Genomic DNA, 17,895 nt, shown 5'->3' with positions numbered 1-17,895 from the left:
CATTGCGGTCTGCACATGCTCAGACCACAAACAACGTGGAAAAATAAATAAAATGCCGGATCCGTTTTTCCGGATGACACCGGAAAGACGGACCTGGCATTTCAATGCATTTGTCATATGGATCCTGATCCATCTGACAAATGCCAACAGTTTGCATACGTTTTGACGGATCCGGCAGGTAGTTACGGCGATGGAACTGCCTGCCGGAATCCTCTGCCTCAAGTGTGAAAGTACCCTTACAGTGGACCTCTCATTTGTCAACATATAGGACTCTTAGGAGAGACAGTGAGAATCCTGATGACCTCACGCTGTATCAGTGTATGTGTACATGGAAGGCTAACCAATTGCTGTTTGGGTGGGGTGATCAGGACTCTTAGTCTCTTCTAGGAGTCCTGTCAGGGTTTTAAGATGCATTTACACAAGCCAATAATTGTCCAAATTATTGGGAACAACCGTTCCTGCGAAAGATCATTCTCGACAATCTGCCCGAGTAACAGTGCCGACTATCACCTGATGAATGAGCAGGTGATCCTGTCATTCATGCAGGCACCACCGATCATGGCTTCTGAGCAGCAGATCGTGTGCTCTAAATAGTCATCTGCTGCTCAGAAGCCATGATTCTATATAAGGACGAGGGATCGCACTAGCAGTGAATAAGATAGCTGCATGTAAACACAGTGGTCTCCTACACTGAGCGAGCAGCCGACTGTCAAGAAGGTACGCTTTCTTCCCGACAATCGGCTGCAGGATCGTCCCGTGTAAATCCACCATTACTCTGCTCTAAACAATATAAAACTATAGGTTCTCTTCAATTGCAATTTCACACGTAGAAGTGTTTTGTGCTAGTAAATCAGTTTCTTCAGGTAAGTGGATTCCTAAAATGAATATTGAACGCCCAATATTTTACTTTACTAGATAGTTCTCTAAGGCCTTTCAATAGGTATAATAAGCCCAGGCTCCAAATGAAGCTTGTAAAGCACTGGCGAATCTCAGGAATATCCAGGCTATTAAGAGACTCTACTACACTTACATTCGAGTAATAATGAATAATAAAATCTTGTTAAATCACCTCATCATTATGGAGTTATTTAATCTTTACTAAGGAGAATGGCATTTGCTGGCCATTATTAACCTTTAAAGATGGAGCAATAATGAACTGCTAATGTCTGACCCGCTAATAAGCATACATTAAGACAAAGTATTGCAGTGAGAAATAGAAGTCATGCAACATGTTATAATTTGTGACTTGAAGCTCATCTAGAATAATGGAAGCGTCAGGGGTTGTATAATGCCAGAGTACAAAAGACATGCACAAGTGCCATTATGATATAAAAACAAGCAAATATGGCTTTTGAATTAAAAGAAGCTTAAATGGGTTACAGGGGTTATGTCATCTTACACACGGGTTGATAGGATATGCCGACAATGTCAAACAGGTGCAGGTCTTACCTCTTGGACCCGCAGCCATCTCTAGAACTCCATTGGGTACTTCTCCTTGGGCTTTTTTTTTCTAATTTGCATATGAATCAAATAAAAGGCAATAAAAATCAACAAATGGAAATATACTTGGAATACATTGTATGTCAGCTACAGGGCATTGGGAACAGTTAAAAACGTTAATATGTGGTGACAGATTGTCTTTAATGTCCTTTTAATAGAACTGGAGGTCTTTCCGATGCCTACATGATTGTATTCCTGCACTGGGTCACTTCCTTTTGAAGACATTCTCGCCATTTACAATTCTAATGATTGTAACCTTGAGAAAAATAAGCACAAAGCAAGTGGTTCCAAATGAAATTTATAGAAATCATAAAAATTTCTGTTCTGCTGTACTTTTTAATAGAAAAAAGTCTGCCATGTTTACAACTGTGTCAGAGGTTTCGTTAGGTGTCTCCGTCACAGATTCCATATAACAGAAGGCAAAATATCAATCATGCTGCCCAATTTTTTTACATTTTGTATAATAATATAGAAATACAGCTACAAATCAACATCTACTGTTATTATAAAATAGAAAAATACTAAATCTGAGATGGAATCATTTTAATAAATAATACACATACAACTTCTGTATACAAATCTAACAGATAACTGTATAGATAACGGCCAGGAGTGGTCCCATACACTTTTGAAGGATGCATAAAAAGGAAACAAAACTTAAAAAGAACTTGCGTCATATCAGCTCAAGTCCAGTAATGTTAATACAGTTTCAGAGTACATTGGGTCATTAAATAGTATATTCTCTAATCCACTGAATGTCCAGTCCATTGTCACCAAGAAGTCTCATTCATGGTCTTCTGATGTGTCCCCAGGACAATTTGACTCAATGTCTTCTTCATCTATGTAAAACAAACAAACACTTAAAAAACTGTATATACTGTACCTGTCCAGTAACCTTAATTTTATTATTAAAGGCCATGGGCTCCTCAGGGTGATTTTTTATTATACTGGCTGTACTATGGGATAAAAACATATTTGCATTTGTTTTTTTTTTTATTACAAATTTTATTCCACTTGTTTTGTTCGGACTGCATCTCGTTAACTGCAGGCTACTCCATTTCATTCAGTGGGGAATCCCTCAGACGAGCTTATGCTGTGTGTTCTATAGTCAGTTTCTCTGCTCACCAGAACGCAAATTTTAAGTTGACGTCTTTACCATCAAATAAGATAAACTTAACTATATGAGTGTTCAGGACAGCAGACAGCTTGTCTGCTGGATTTCACACTGAAAAGAACTGGGCAACCTAAAATGTATGAGAAGGCACTTCGAAGCCACATTTTGAATAAAAAATAACTGCATTTTTGTTCCATAATACAACAAATGCAAACAAAATAAATAAATAAATAAATAAACACCCCAAAAGATGTCCATAGCCTTTGGTTATAAAATATAATTACCTATTTCTCAGATAGGAACTTATGAGATATTAAACCCCTAGGCATTCCCTTTACGCCCGAAAAGTGGTGTTAAAAAGTTACAGGTGTGAATAAAAAAAAAAAATTGTCGCAAAAAACCTCGCCTTTTTTTGCTGTCCTCACCACTTTTCTAAAAGGGGTGGGGCAAGATTGGGGAAGCGAACGTGTTCAGCCACAGTTTTTGGGTGTAATTGAAGCCCGATATCTACAGCAGCTCTGAGCTGCCATTATCACTGCCTTTGATATTGTTGTTACAAACTGTCTCCATCTCCCCCATTCAAGAAATTCTGATAAATTGCACATAAATAAGCAGCACTAAGGGCCATTTTACTCAGGCAGATACATTGCCCATAATAAGCACCATCTGGTAATATAGCAATTCCATATATATTATTTTTTAATCCTGTACATCCTCTTTAAATATGAAAAAAAACATTAAGTATACAGTAACATTCTTTCAAAAACAAAGATCTGTCTTTGCAATTCAAAACTTCACATCACAAAATAACAAGAACATGCCTGTGACAAACAGTACCTTGATATGAAGTACCACACCAGATGCAATATAAATGTTGTCCTCTTAAATAACTGGTCAGAATCTGTAACTTTTCCAGTGTCTATAAGGAAGAAATAGAAATGGTTATAAGAAAAGACTGACTATACAATCTACATATGTAAAGGATATGTGCGTGGTTAGAAGACAGACCTAATAACAGATCTAACCTGTCAACCCCCTAAAGGGACGTCCAATAGTCTCCGGGATTGATAGCCTTACCCATCATGCCGGTGTATATATTGATAAAATTCTTCGTCCCTTTGTATCCACACTTCCGTCCTACTTACAGGACACGACTGATTTACTGCAAAGAGTTGAGGGTGTCATTATAGAACCTGACAGTTGGTTTGCCTCCATAGATGTTGAGGCTCTATATACCTCTATCCCCCATAATAAGGGCCTGTCAGCAGTGAAATTCTTTCTGGACTCCAGATCTGTGGACTTACATCAACACAATCAATTTACCCTTCAACTTCTCAATTTTATTTTAACACACAATTATTTCATTTTTGAGAACCGCTTCTACCACCAGCTCAGGGGTACTGCGATGGGTAGCCCTTGTGCACCAACGTATGCCAACTTACTCCTGGGCTGGTGGGAGGATACAGTTGTCTTCACTGAATCTATGTTATCTTGGACCAGATTTATCACACTCTGGTCCAGATACATAGACGATATTTTTCTTCTATGGTCTGGGACAACCAATGAATTCCAACAATTCATGGATACACTAAATTCCAACCACATTGGACTCTTTTTCACCTCTGAAATACACCATAATACCATCAATTTTTTGGATGTATGTTTAGAAAGAGATGAACACAATAACATCAAGACGACCCTTTTTAGGAAAAAGACTTCCACTAATAGTCTCTTACGTTGGGAGAGTTTTCACCCTACCCCACTTAAAAAAGGCATCCCAAAGGGTCAGTTCTTGAGAGTCCGAAGAAATTGTTCAGACAACAAAAGCTTCACACATGAAGCATTCAAACTTTTTGATCGGTTTAAACAGAGGGGCTATCCAAGCCCGTGCCTATATCAAGCATGGGATTGGGCCAAAGCAAAAGATCGTACTGCTCTATTACGCCCAAAAATAAAGACAACAAACTCTCTGGATCCAATAAGAATTATTGGTACCTTTGATTCAGAATCCCACCAGGTTCGGGATATTCTAAACCGTTATTGGGCTTTGTTAAAGACAGATCCTGATTTAACACAGGTACTCTCCGAGAATCCATCTATTACCTATAGACGAGGTCGCAATGTTGGCGACACGGTTGTACACAGTCACTTTGAGCCTCCAGATATGAATACATGGTTGTCCAATAGACAAATGGGCACATTTAAGTGCGGTAAATGCAAAGCTTGTGCATTTATTACCTTAGGAAAAACCTTTTCTGATAGTGCGGGAAATCAAATCTTCCATGCCCGCAGCTTTGCCAACTGCAATACATCTGGGGTAATATACTTGGCTCAATGTGACTGTGGACTTAAGTATATAGGCAAGACCAAAAGGATTTTTAAAAAACGGATCCTAGAGCACATCGGGGATATCCGTAATAAACGGGATAAACCCGTGTCAAGACACATTTGGAGTAGACATGCAGGATCTGTCAAAACTTTACACTTTTCAATGATTGAAGTCATAAAAACGTCAAGAAGAGGTGGGGATCTAGATAAATTGCTGAAACAAAAAGAATCAAGGTGGATTCACAGACTTAATACTGTTATTCCATCCGGTTTAAACGAATCTATAGACTTTGCGTGTTTCATTTAAGACGTTTCATCTATCCTACAGGATTATTATATCCTTTATAACATAATTATTATTAAATAATGGGGGAGGGATCCACCCCTGCATCAATGGACCCTTCATTTATATATACATCTATCTACTTTTTGTCAATTATTCTCTCTAATAATTAAAATAAAATCTAATAAATTTTGGCAAGTCTAATTATGACGTCATAAGCCTGATATATCTTAATATCCATTTATTAAATCTTGTATGGGCCACCACTGTTTAACGTTATAGGCAATGTGGGTATTATTAATTTTCAATGGGACTGATTTATTTATACCACGTATTGAATATGGCCTGACCCAATAAGAAATTGTCTGGCCCCACTTTTGCTAGTCATGTGACCGATACTGCGGTCACTGAGGAAAATATGGCGTTTGACACATTAGACCTACCTCTTACTGCAATCTACGCATCGTAGCATGGCGCCGGACGCTGCCCAGCCTTGCGATCACGTGACTCTCCCCTGTGATCCGGAAGTCACGTTCTAATACTAGACATACAGTGCTTCCCTGGGTGCGTCTCACGTCAGACGCTATCCCTTTCATTCCCAAACGAGGCTTGGTTTCAGGCGCCCGACGTCTTACGTCGGACGCTCTCTGTCATCATAATCACGTGGTCACTTATGTGACCCGATACCCGGAAGTTAGGGTTTAAAAGGTAGGAACGCCGGCAATATCTCGCCGCTTATCCACCGGACGCCATCACCACAGGGTCTTCTCTGAAGCTACTACTGCCATATACACCCGGAGCTGTGGACATTATCATTGACTCATCCTGCCCCGACTGGGCACGCAAGTATTATTGATACAAATCAGCTGCTACTAGTCCACAGTTTCTATATTGAATGGTGTTGGTATCTATCTATATATACCGTTTGAAATGTTAGCCATTGTCTATAGCTAACTAATATCAGGAGGATCATCTCTAATTTTTGATTGATATTTAATGTCCGTTATGGGCATTATTTGTGGTGACGTTAACAGTTTAGAGGCAGAGTCTTAATGTAACAGACAGACTAGTATATATCTAAATATACGGTTCGGTGTATCTCAGTCTGGCCACAGCCCTCAGCACGAGTTGGATGAATGAGCAGGAGCTTTTCATCAATATCGTTACCGCCTCTTGTTCATCTTGTTCATCTTTTCACGATTTCTCTCCAGCTGTTGGCAATTGATCTAATCATCCTATTGACTTTATTGATCAGTATTAATCTAAAGTACTGGCCTATTCTATCCTAATTCCTAAAATCTTTTTACGTACCCTCAAACGGAGGAGAAAAATATAAAAAGGAAATAAAAATCTCTATACATATATATGTAATAATATTTGTATTATTCTATGGTGATAGGTATTCTTTGCTAAATATGTCCCCTGATGAGCCTGACACCAACCAGGCGAAACGCGTAGGGACATCTCACTTCTGTATTTTCTATATATCATATTTTCATATTTGGGTCTAGTTTGTCACCGGGTTTTATTATCTGTGTACATTTATTATTTTTCTTGTGTAGAATAGCCCAGGCATCTCTATAGGGTCCCCCTTATATAGGCATCCGTCCCTGCAGGGTCAACTAGGGACTCTAGGAGGCACGAGAAACGGGATCGCCCCTATCGGGGCGGCTATTCCGTAATAGGTAGGGCTACTACGTTAGGGTCCTTAATAGGGCTATTACCTCCCTAATATAGGTTTCATTAACATCTACTAACCATTAACAAACAACTTATATCATCCTGACCCTAGTTTTCAAATTTATTTTTCCTTTTTTCTTTCTATATTGATTGATTAACTATTACTTAGAGGGACTCATTGACTATTTTATTTATATATATTAAAAGTTATATTTTAGAATCATGGCATCACTGTGACTATGTAATTTGTTGACCATATTCTACTATAGAATTCCCTGAACAGGAATTTGTTCAACCTGTGAATATTATATTATTAAAATTCGATAAATATCTATCAATTGTTAAGCTATCAGAACATCCCTGTGATGGCCGGCTTTTTAAGCACGCAAACTAATGAAGACAGGTGGCTTACAGAGGCCAGTGAGATCTTTTCAGATAAAGAACTAAGCTTATCTAGTATAACAAGTCCCTCCATTAAAACTATCTTCAAAGATTTATATGATATTCATAAGGAATATATCAAGACTTGGTGGGAGATCCAATCTCTAGATAATTATATAAAAAACTCTATTGTACCTAGTGGCCTCAGAATTTTCATAAGACCAGCGGCACGGATCAGTACTCCTGATCTGTTGGTCAAATGGGAAACTGAAGCCACAGCAAGTTCAGTTAGATTCATGAAATTACTGCTGGAACAGGAAAAAATCAATATTGTACAGCTGGATAATAAAAAAACAGCTTTAACAGAGACAGCACTCAAACTTAAGGATCATACCGATTTCTCTAAAAAAGAACTGGAATTACAAAATAATATTGAAAAATTCAGAACTAATCTAGTGGAAAGAAAACACAGACAATTCACTAACGATCTAACTGAATTTAGAAACAATACAGCATATATCATTGCAAGTGTTGGTCAAAGGGGCTCTAACACTGATACATCAGCCTCCGAACCAGAGAGTTCGGACCCCGAGTCCTCCTCCTATCGACCACAATACTCCAATCCTAGATCGAATTGGAGAGGCAGAGGCCGTTATAGGGGACGTAACAGGTATTCAACCCCCAGATCAAATTGGAGAAACGAACCTTTCACAGGTAGTTATCCATCTGGATCATGGGGACCCCGAAACAGAGGAGTACCAGGGGACAGGGAGAGGACAAATCAGGAACTATTAGAACAGGCTGGATCTATATCTGGACCGTCTTCATCTTCCTATACACAGGTGCCTCCCCCCACGACTACAACTGCAGCTTTTTTAGATCAAATCCAGCCCAACACCTATATGTTAAGGGACCGTCAACCGGCACAGTCACATGTCAACAAAAAATAGATTGATCATCTACAAATGACACTTTAATCCTCAATCTATCAGGGAAAATCTTGTCTGAGGATGAGATGTCCATCCTTAAGAAGGGACTTACCTATGTGCCAACCACGAGATTTAACTGCTTTAACTGGATTAAAGACGTACAACTTTTTGCCAGGAGACTACGCTGGCATAAATTATTTGTATCATCAGATAAAAAGAGATGTCAGGAACTGGGCGTGGAATTGGGCGATCTTGAGGGCATTGACACCCTTGTATACCTTCTAGAGGAAGGGGAAAGACCTAAGGGCCAGGGCCCCTTCACAACCTTGAGAAATAAGAGTGTGAAGATGCCACCCAAAACATTGAATGACGCAAATATTGACATCTTTTTAAAATCTGTCACACGTGATCTCGAAAAAATTGCCCATACTACATCTGTAAAAAACTACACCACGGGAGAAATGACTGCATTACAGAACCTGAGCACTAATAGGGATATCATCATAAAATCATCGGACAAAGGTGGGAATATTGTTGTCCTTTCAGTACAACAATATAGAGATATGTGCCTCTCCTTAGTCCTAGATAAAAACAGCTATACAGTCCTGAAGGTGGATCCAACTGACAAATTCCAGAGGGAACTGCTTCAGATATTACAAGAAGGCCTGGAAAATAGATGTATTGATCGTAAAGAATTTGAATATTTATTACCCACAATCCCTAAAACAGCGACTTTCTATGGACTCCCAAAGATACACAAGGGTGTCAACCCCCTAAAGGGACGTCCAATAGTCTCCGGGATTGATAGCCTTACCCATCATGCCGGTGTATATATTGATAAAATTCTTCATCCCTTTGTATCCACACTTCCGTCCTACTTACAGGACACGACTGATTTACTGCAAAGAGTTGAGGGTGTCATTATAGAACCTGACAGTTGGTTTGCCTCCATAGATGTTGAGGCTCTATATACCTCTATCCCCCATAATAAGGGCCTGTCAGCAGTGAAATTCTTTCTGGACTCCAGATCTGTGGACTTACATCAACACAATCAATTTACCCTTCAACTTCTCAATTTTATTTTAACACACAATTATTTCATTTTTGAGAACCGCTTCTACCACCAGCTCAGGGGTACTGCGATGGGTAGCCCTTGTGCACCAACGTATGCCAACTTACTCCTGGGCTGGTGGGAGGATACAGTTGTCTTCACTGAATCTATGTTATCTTGGACCAGATTTATCACACTCTGGTCCAGATACATAGACGATATTTTTCTTCTATGGTCTGGGACAACCAATGAATTCCAACAATTCATGGATACACTAAATTCCAACCACATTGGACTCTTTTTCACCTCTGAAATACACCATAATACCATCAATTTTTTGGATGTATGTTTAGAAAGAGATGAACACAATAACATCAAGACGACCCTTTTTAGGAAAAAGACTTCCACTAATAGTCTCTTACGTTGGGAGAGTTTTCACCCTACCCCACTTAAAAAAGGCATCCCAAAGGGTCAGTTCTTGAGAGTCCGAAGAAATTGTTCAGACAACAAAAGCTTCACACATGAAGCATTCAAACTTTTTGATCGGTTTAAACAGAGGGGCTATCCAAGCCCGTGCCTATATCAAGCATGGGATTGGGCCAAAGCAAAAGATCGTACTGCTCTATTACGCCCAAAAATAAAGACAACAAACTCTCTGGATCCAATAAGAATTATTGGTACCTTTGATTCAGAATCCCACCAGGTTCGGGATATTCTAAACCGTTATTGGGCTTTGTTAAAGACAGATCCTGATTTAACACAGGTACTCTCCGAGAATCCATCTATTACCTATAGACGAGGTCGCAATGTTGGCGACACGGTTGTACACAGTCACTTTGAGCCTCCAGATATGAATACATGGTTGTCCAATAGACAAATGGGCACATTTAAGTGCGGTAAATGCAAAGCTTGTGCATTTATTACCTTAGGAAAAACCTTTTCTGATAGTGCGGGAAATCAAATCTTCCATGCCCGCAGCTTTGCCAACTGCAATACATCTGGGGTAATATACTTGGCTCAATGTGACTGTGGACTTAAGTATATAGGCAAGACCAAAAGGATTTTTAAAAAACGGATCCTAGAGCACATCGGGGATATCCGTAATAAACGGGATAAACCCGTGTCAAGACACATTTGGAGTAGACATGCAGGATCTGTCAAAACTTTACACTTTTCAATGATTGAAGTCATAAAAACGTCAAGAAGAGGTGGGGATCTAGATAAATTGCTGAAACAAAAAGAATCAAGGTGGATTCACAGACTTAATACTGTTATTCCATCCGGTTTAAACGAATCTATAGACTTTGCGTGTTTCATTTAAGACGTTTCATCTATCCTACAGGATTATTATATCCTTTATAACATAATTATTATTAAATAATGGGGGAGGGATCCACCCCTGCATCAATGGACCCTTCATTTATATATACATCTATCTACTTTTTGTCAATTATTCTCTCTAATAATTAAAATAAAATCTAATAAATTTTGGCAAGTCTAATTATGACGTCATAAGCCTGATATATCTTAATATCCATTTATTAAATCTTGTATGGGCCACCACTGTTTAACGTTATAGGCAATGTGGGTATTATTAATTTTCAATGGGACTGATTTATTTATACCACGTATTGAATATGGCCTGACCCAATAAGAAATTGTCTGGCCCCACTTTTGCTAGTCATGTGACCGATACTGCGGTCACTGAGGAAAATATGGCGTTTGACACATTAGACCTACCTCTTACTGCAATCTACGCATCGTAGCATGGCGCCGGACGCTGCCCAGCCTTGCGATCACGTGACTCTCCCCTGTGATCCGGAAGTCACGTTCTAATACTAGACATACAGTGCTTCCCTGGGTGCGTCTCACGTCAGACGCTATCCCTTTCATTCCCAAACGAGGCTTGGTTTCAGGCGCCCGACGTCTTACGTCGGACGCTCTCTGTCATCATAATCACGTGGTCACTTATGTGACCCGATACCCGGAAGTTAGGGTTTAAAAGGTAGGAACGCCGGCAATATCTCGCCGCTTATCCACCGGACGCCATCACCACAGGGTCTTCTCTGAAGCTACTACTGCCATATACACCCGGAGCTGTGGACATTATCATTGACTCATCCTGCCCCGACTGGGCACGCAAGTATTATTGATACAAATCAGCTGCTACTAGTCCACAGTTTCTATATTGAATGGTGTTGGTATCTATCTATATATACCGTTTGAAATGTTAGCCATTGTCTATAGCTAACTAATATCAGGAGGATCATCTCTAATTTTTGATTGATATTTAATGTCCGTTATGGGCATTATTTGTGGTGACGTTAACAGTTTAGAGGCAGAGTCTTAATGTAACAGACAGACTAGTATATATCTAAATATACGGTTCGGTGTATCTCAGTCTGGCCACAGCCCTCAGCACGAGTTGGATGAATGAGCAGGAGCTTTTCATCAATATCGTTACCGCCTCTTGTTCATCTTGTTCATCTTTTCACGATTTCTCTCCAGCTGTTGGCAATTGATCTAATCATCCTATTGACTTTATTGATCAGTATTAATCTAAAGTACTGGCCTATTCTATCCTAATTCCTAAAATCTTTTTACGTACCCTCAAACGGAGGAGAAAAATATAAAAAGGAAATAAAAATCTCTATACATATATATGTAATAATATTTGTATTATTCTATGGTGATAGGTATTCTTTGCTAAATATGTCCCCTGATGAGCCTGACACCAACCAGGCGAAACGCGTAGGGACATCTCACTTCTGTATTTTCTATATATCATATTTTCATATTTGGGTCTAGTTTGTCACCGGGTTTTATTATCTGTGTACATTTATTATTTTTCTTGTGTAGAATAGCCAGGCATCTCTATAGGGTCCCCCTTATATAGGCATCCGTCCCTGCAGGGTCAACTAGGGACTCTAGGAGGCACGAGAAACGGGATCGCCCCTATCGGGGCGGCTATTCCGTAATAGGTAGGGCTACTACGTTAGGGTCCTTAATAGGGCTATTACCTCCCTAATATAGGTTTCATTAACATCTACTAACCATTAACAAACAACTTATATCATCCTGACCCTAGTTTTCAAATTTATTTTTCCTTTTTTCTTTCTATATTGATTGATTAACTATTACTTAGAGGGACTCATTGACTATTTTATTTATATATATTAAAAGTTATATTTTAGAATCATGGCATCACTGTGACTATGTAATTTGTTGACCATATTCTACTATAGAATTCCCTGAACAGGAATTTGTTCAACCTGTGAATACTAATAACAGATCTAAGCAAGTTTACAGGGAAGGGTCATCTGTAAAAGTTGGCCCAACCCAGTTTTAAAATGTAATATACAGATATGACTGAAGAATCATTTTACAGTACTGTAACATTAGCAATATAGAATATGTCTAAACTAAATGACTTTTAGAATAACAAGACTCATCATTGCAGTGATGTAAAAAAAGACCGAAACGGGCTTCAGCACAATCACACTGGTAGTGACATGACTTTTGAAGGGCAACCATTGTCATATTTGCCATTTTAACCCATAGAGGTGGCAGAAAACAAAATACAACAAATAAATAAATTGCTTACATTAATTGACCAGGCTCAAAATAATACATACATTGTCTCAAATGTCTTAAAGGGGTTGTTCAAAATTGTACCAATGCCTTTGAATGCTGTTATAAAAAAAAAGCATGCTCACCTATGGGCTGCTGGTCTGGGTCTCCTGCTGTCTGTGTAGGTATACGCAGTCGTATACCGCTGAGGACAGTGATTGGCTACACCAATTATTTGCCGTATACATGCATATCACCACTGCAGTATGTATATAGACAGCAGGAGAAAAGAACCGGTGACACAGAACAGCAACGGAGAAAGAAGTGAGCATGTAAATTTTTTTTTTTTATAGTATTCAGAGGCATTTGTATAATTTTGAATTATCTGGGACAGGTCCTTTAAAATGTCAAAAACCTATTTAACTGCAATAGTTACAGATCACTGGAATAGATGTTTCTTGTGTCACCCCAGGCACACAGTCCAAGGACTAGTTATCATTAATAATGGCAAATTATAATTGGAATTTTCTATTTTTGTCCATGGCTTGCCTTCCCCACAGTGAGCTATTAAAAATAATTATCAGATAAGCTAGAAATTATTTCTCTGCAGATAATCAGCATTAGTCAACTGTGGGATGGAAATGATAATGCTAGTAAGTTTATGAGAGTAAATCACACAAATTCTACAAAAGAATTAAATATCAAGCATTAACCAATTTTACATATTAGTTTTCAAAAAACGTACACTTAGTTCCTGTTCCTTCACTTCATCCTCTTCTGTTTCTGAATCATCTTCTTGTGTTTCGGTGGGAGGCCAATACCAGGCCTCTCGTGGGAAGCCTATTCTCTTAAAAAAGTGAAATACATGGAGATTTATGAATACATGAAGAGTGGTAGATACAGCTAGGCACTGGACTACAGCCAAATGTGTAGTCTCAAGTGTGTCTACAACTTAAAAGAACCTTTTAAATATCCTAGTGTGCCCAACCTAAAAACACTTTCAGGGCTTTATAGGCCAGATTGTTGAAATACACAACAGGATATTGGTCTTGAGGCAGCATGCACAAATTTTATTCCTAAACACTGGAGAACATAAGCTATGTACCACCTTCTTTATAGTGTCATGTAGAATTACCCAATGCATTTTGGGGGTCTAATGTCAGTGCAAGTTGCCCAACATCATGCCTGGAGCCATCACAAGCTACTCTACTTAATATAGGGTAGTTTAATCTAAAGTTTAAAGGGGTTTTCTGAGATTTGTTTTTTTCATTGACATCGAGCAGGGGGAGAGGGTTGGTATAAAATAAAGAAAAAAAAAACCTTACCCTGCTGGGCCTTCACCAGTTACGTGCTGTTTATCATTCATGGGACCGCTGCAGCCAGTCACTGACCTCAGCACTGCAGTGGTGGCACATTTAAATAGTGAGTAAGGCTTTTTCACCATTTGTTTTAGAACATCTCCTGCATGTGGAAAACCCTTTAAGCTTCAAAAGAATAGCAGTTTCTCTAGCAGACAGATACTAGTTTAGATAGTTTAGATGGCAGAGAATGGGCGGATGACTTCTTCACACAGTGTAATGACAAGGATATTTTACAGAACATTAGTACTCGCTCTTTAGAGACGTGATACAGCAACAGTCTTTTTTGGATGGTAGAATCACTCTGATCCTATAAAGAGAGCAACAGAGTCCCGCGGGACTTACAAAGATCCGGCACAATTTGAGCAAGATGTTTCATTTGTGAAAGAGTGGCAACTGTTACACTCTCAATTTTCACTGCAAATCCTTGATTTAGTTCTGAAAAGAAACACGATGGAGTATGATAACATAAAAGAAGAATTGTCTAGAGCTAAAAATGAATTGACCACAAGACTTACGGAGAATCAACTACTGACATTTGAGAAAAATCTAAATAAAAAATTGGTGGTGATACAAGCGGAAGTTAAAGAGAGGAAAAAAGATACATTTGTCAGGGACAAACAAGATTATGAACTTGGCCACATATTTGATTGGAGTAATGGAAATAAAAAAAGACAACAGAGAAGAAGGTTTGGGCGTCACCAAAAGAGTGACTATTGGACAAGTGAGTCTGACTCAAGCTTGTCAGACGAGTCGAGCCAGCCAAAATCCGATCTAAATAGGGCCGGAAAGCAGCCCTTTAGAAAATGTACCAGAAGGAGTCGGCGAAAAATCAAGACAAGGAGAAATCAGAAAATCGGGACGCACGAGGAAACAAGTGTCCTGGAGGAAATAGTTACCTCCTCTACTCCTGACACACAATCCACCAATGAGAATTTGGTGGTGAATTTGACGGGGCGCGAGCTGCCCTCGGGTTGTACACGAGCCCTGAGTAGGGGGCTCAGGTACAGCCTGACTGAACAGTTCTAGAATGTGGGTTTTATCTCACACGGAGGCGCCACTCTTTACTTAATCGATGGTATTGATAAAATTCACGATTGATTATATTGAAGTATCTTAAAATATTTTTTTAATAAAAGTTTTAAAAGTATTTTACCAGAGTCACTATATCTGACGGGCTGGAAATTGATAGTTCAGCGGATTAAAACCACATAATGATGATGAATCAGTATATTTCCAACAGAGTCATATAGAACCACATCAGTGTAGTGAAACTTGGTTTGTACTTACTTCACCCAGGAGGAGAGATGGGGGATAAACTCAATACACCCCCAAACCCTTCCTCCTGCGCCTGGTTCGCTTCTAGAGTGTCAGGAAAGAACAGCAGTCCTGTGGCTGGAGCTTCTTGTCAATTCCTTTATTTGGACAAAGTCAGGGTGGGGTGAGAAGGAGGCCCAACGCGTTTCGGGGATATATAAATCCCCTTCATCAGGAGCATATACAATAGGCGACAAACTGGCTTCTTTAAATCAAATTTGGCGCCAAAAGCAGATTGTGAGGTGTCACTTCCGGTCCGCGTGTACCAATGCGTTCCAGCATGGAACGCAAACCGGAAGTGGGGGCCGACAGATGAGTAAAGTACAAAACAAACAAATTCATGCAATAGTTACAATGATTGGCTACATTGAAATACTTAACATTGTGCCCGGATTCATGCCGTATGACTACTAAAGTCCCATATCATCTCGGCCGGCTAAGAGAGCGTACCCGGAAGTGAAATCACTTCCGGTATATAACATTCACAATCTTAGGGCGAAATCATAAAAAAAATGGATAAATAATAAATATATAAGCACAGTCTAACCCTAGGGAAGAAAGGGAGCTCTACAAAGACATAGATCGAGCTTCTAATCTGAAGGGGGTCTGTATGTGACGACGGAGGGGTGACGTCAAGCCCTGGTCTCCGCCCACTTCCGGTCAGTGGAACGCAAGCGGCAGGACTATAAATATTCAATCTATGTATGTATTGATATGCGCTTGGGAAAAGGGGAACAAAATTAATCTATAAAGTATTAGTATGGAAAATAAACATAGATTATATAGCAATATATTAAAATATTAGAAAAACATTAAAGGAAAATAAATATAATATATTAAAATATATAAATAAATGTTAGGTACAGATCTGGATAATGTAGACATATAGCGTTGTGCTTAAATGCAGAACGATATATGTTTTTTCTTTTAGGGTGTTCTATTCCCATTGACATCTATATATAAAACTAACATCATGTACATATATAAAGAAAGATGTGCAAACCTATATGAAGCTCTATACCATATATACCATATATGCTTCATATATGCTTCATATAGGTTTGCACATCTTTCTTTATATATGTACATGATGTTAGTTTTATATATAGATGTCAATGGGAATAGAACACCCTAAAAGAAAAAACATATATCGTTCTGCATTTAAGCACAACGCTATGTCTACATTATCCAGATCTGTACCTAACATTTATTTATATATTTTAATATATTATATTTATTTTCCTTTAATGTTTTTCTAATATTTTAATATATTGCTATATAATCTATGTTTATTTTCCATACTAATACTTTATAGATTAATTTTGTTCCCCTTTTCCCAAGCGCATATCAATACATACATAGATTGAATATTTATAGTCCTGCCGCTTGCGTTCCACTGACCGGAAGTGGGCGGAGACCAGGGCTTGACGTCACCCCTCCGTCGTCACATATAGACCGACCCCCTTCAGATTAGAAGCTCGATCTATGTCTTTGTAGAGCTCCCTTTCTTCCCTAGGGTTAGACTGTGCTTATATATTTATTATTTATCCATTTTTTTTATGATTTAGCCCTAAGATTGTGAATGTTATATACCGGAAGTGATTTCACTTCCGGGTACGCTCTCTTAGCCGGCCGAGATGATATGGGACTTTAGTAGTCATACGGCATGAATCCTGGCACAATGTTAAGTATTTCAATGTAGCCAATCATTGTAACTATTGCATGAATTTGTTTGTTTTGTACTTTACTCATCTGTCGGCCCCCACTTCCGGTTTGCGTTCCATGCTGGAACGCATTGGTACACGCGGACCGGAAGTGACGCCTCACAATCTGCTTTTGGCGCCAAATTTGATTTAAAGAAGCCAGTTTGTCGCCTATTGTATATGCTCCTGATGAAGGGGATTTATATATCCCCGAAACGCGTTGGGCCTCCTTCTCACCCCACCCTGACTTTGTCCAAATAAAGGAATTGACAAGAAGCTCCAGCCACAGGACTGCTGTTCTTTCCTGACACTCTAGAAGCGAACCAGGCGCAGGAGGAAGGGTTTGGGGGTGTATTGAGTTTATCCCCCATCTCTCCTCCTGGGTGAAGTAAGTACAAACCAAGTTTCACTACACTGATGTGGTTCTATATGACTCTGTTGGAAATATACTGATTCATCATCATTATGTGGTTTTAATCCGCTGAACTATAAATTCCCAGCCCGTCAGATATATTCTCTTGTTCTTATTCTAGCCTAGGTATATTTTCCTAGCTAGGTTTATCCCACTGGCAGCCTTCTTATGTTCTTATCCTTTTTACTTGTACCAACTAATCCAAATATTGTAAAAATATATTTTTAGATAGAAAGAAACTATCTTTCTTCCGTGTCAGATCCACACCT

At 39.0% G+C, this 17,895-nt stretch overlaps 1 protein-coding gene across 1 annotated transcript in view; it reads right to left on the bottom strand.

Annotated features, from left to right (window-relative positions):
* Positions 1-1,798: 1,798 nt before the first annotated feature.
* GPATCH11 (G-patch domain containing 11) overlaps positions 1,799-17,895 on the bottom strand; it is a 99,315-nt gene continuing 83,218 nt past the window's right edge. The window contains exons 6-8 of the mRNA XM_040429544.1: positions 13,582-13,683; positions 3,452-3,533; positions 1,799-2,339 (exon numbers count right to left, since the gene is read on the bottom strand). Coding sequence (XP_040285478.1) covers positions 2,284-2,339; positions 3,452-3,533; positions 13,582-13,683 — 240 coding nt within the window. The 3' untranslated portion in view covers positions 1,799-2,283. The remainder of the gene's footprint in view (positions 2,340-3,451; positions 3,534-13,581; positions 13,684-17,895) is intronic.

The sequence above is a fragment of the Bufo bufo genome, chromosome 4 (assembly GCF_905171765.1).
Source record: "Bufo bufo chromosome 4, aBufBuf1.1, whole genome shotgun sequence".
Lineage (NCBI taxonomy): Eukaryota > Metazoa > Chordata > Amphibia > Anura > Bufonidae > Bufo > Bufo bufo.
This window is presented reverse-complemented; position numbering and strand designations above follow the sequence as displayed.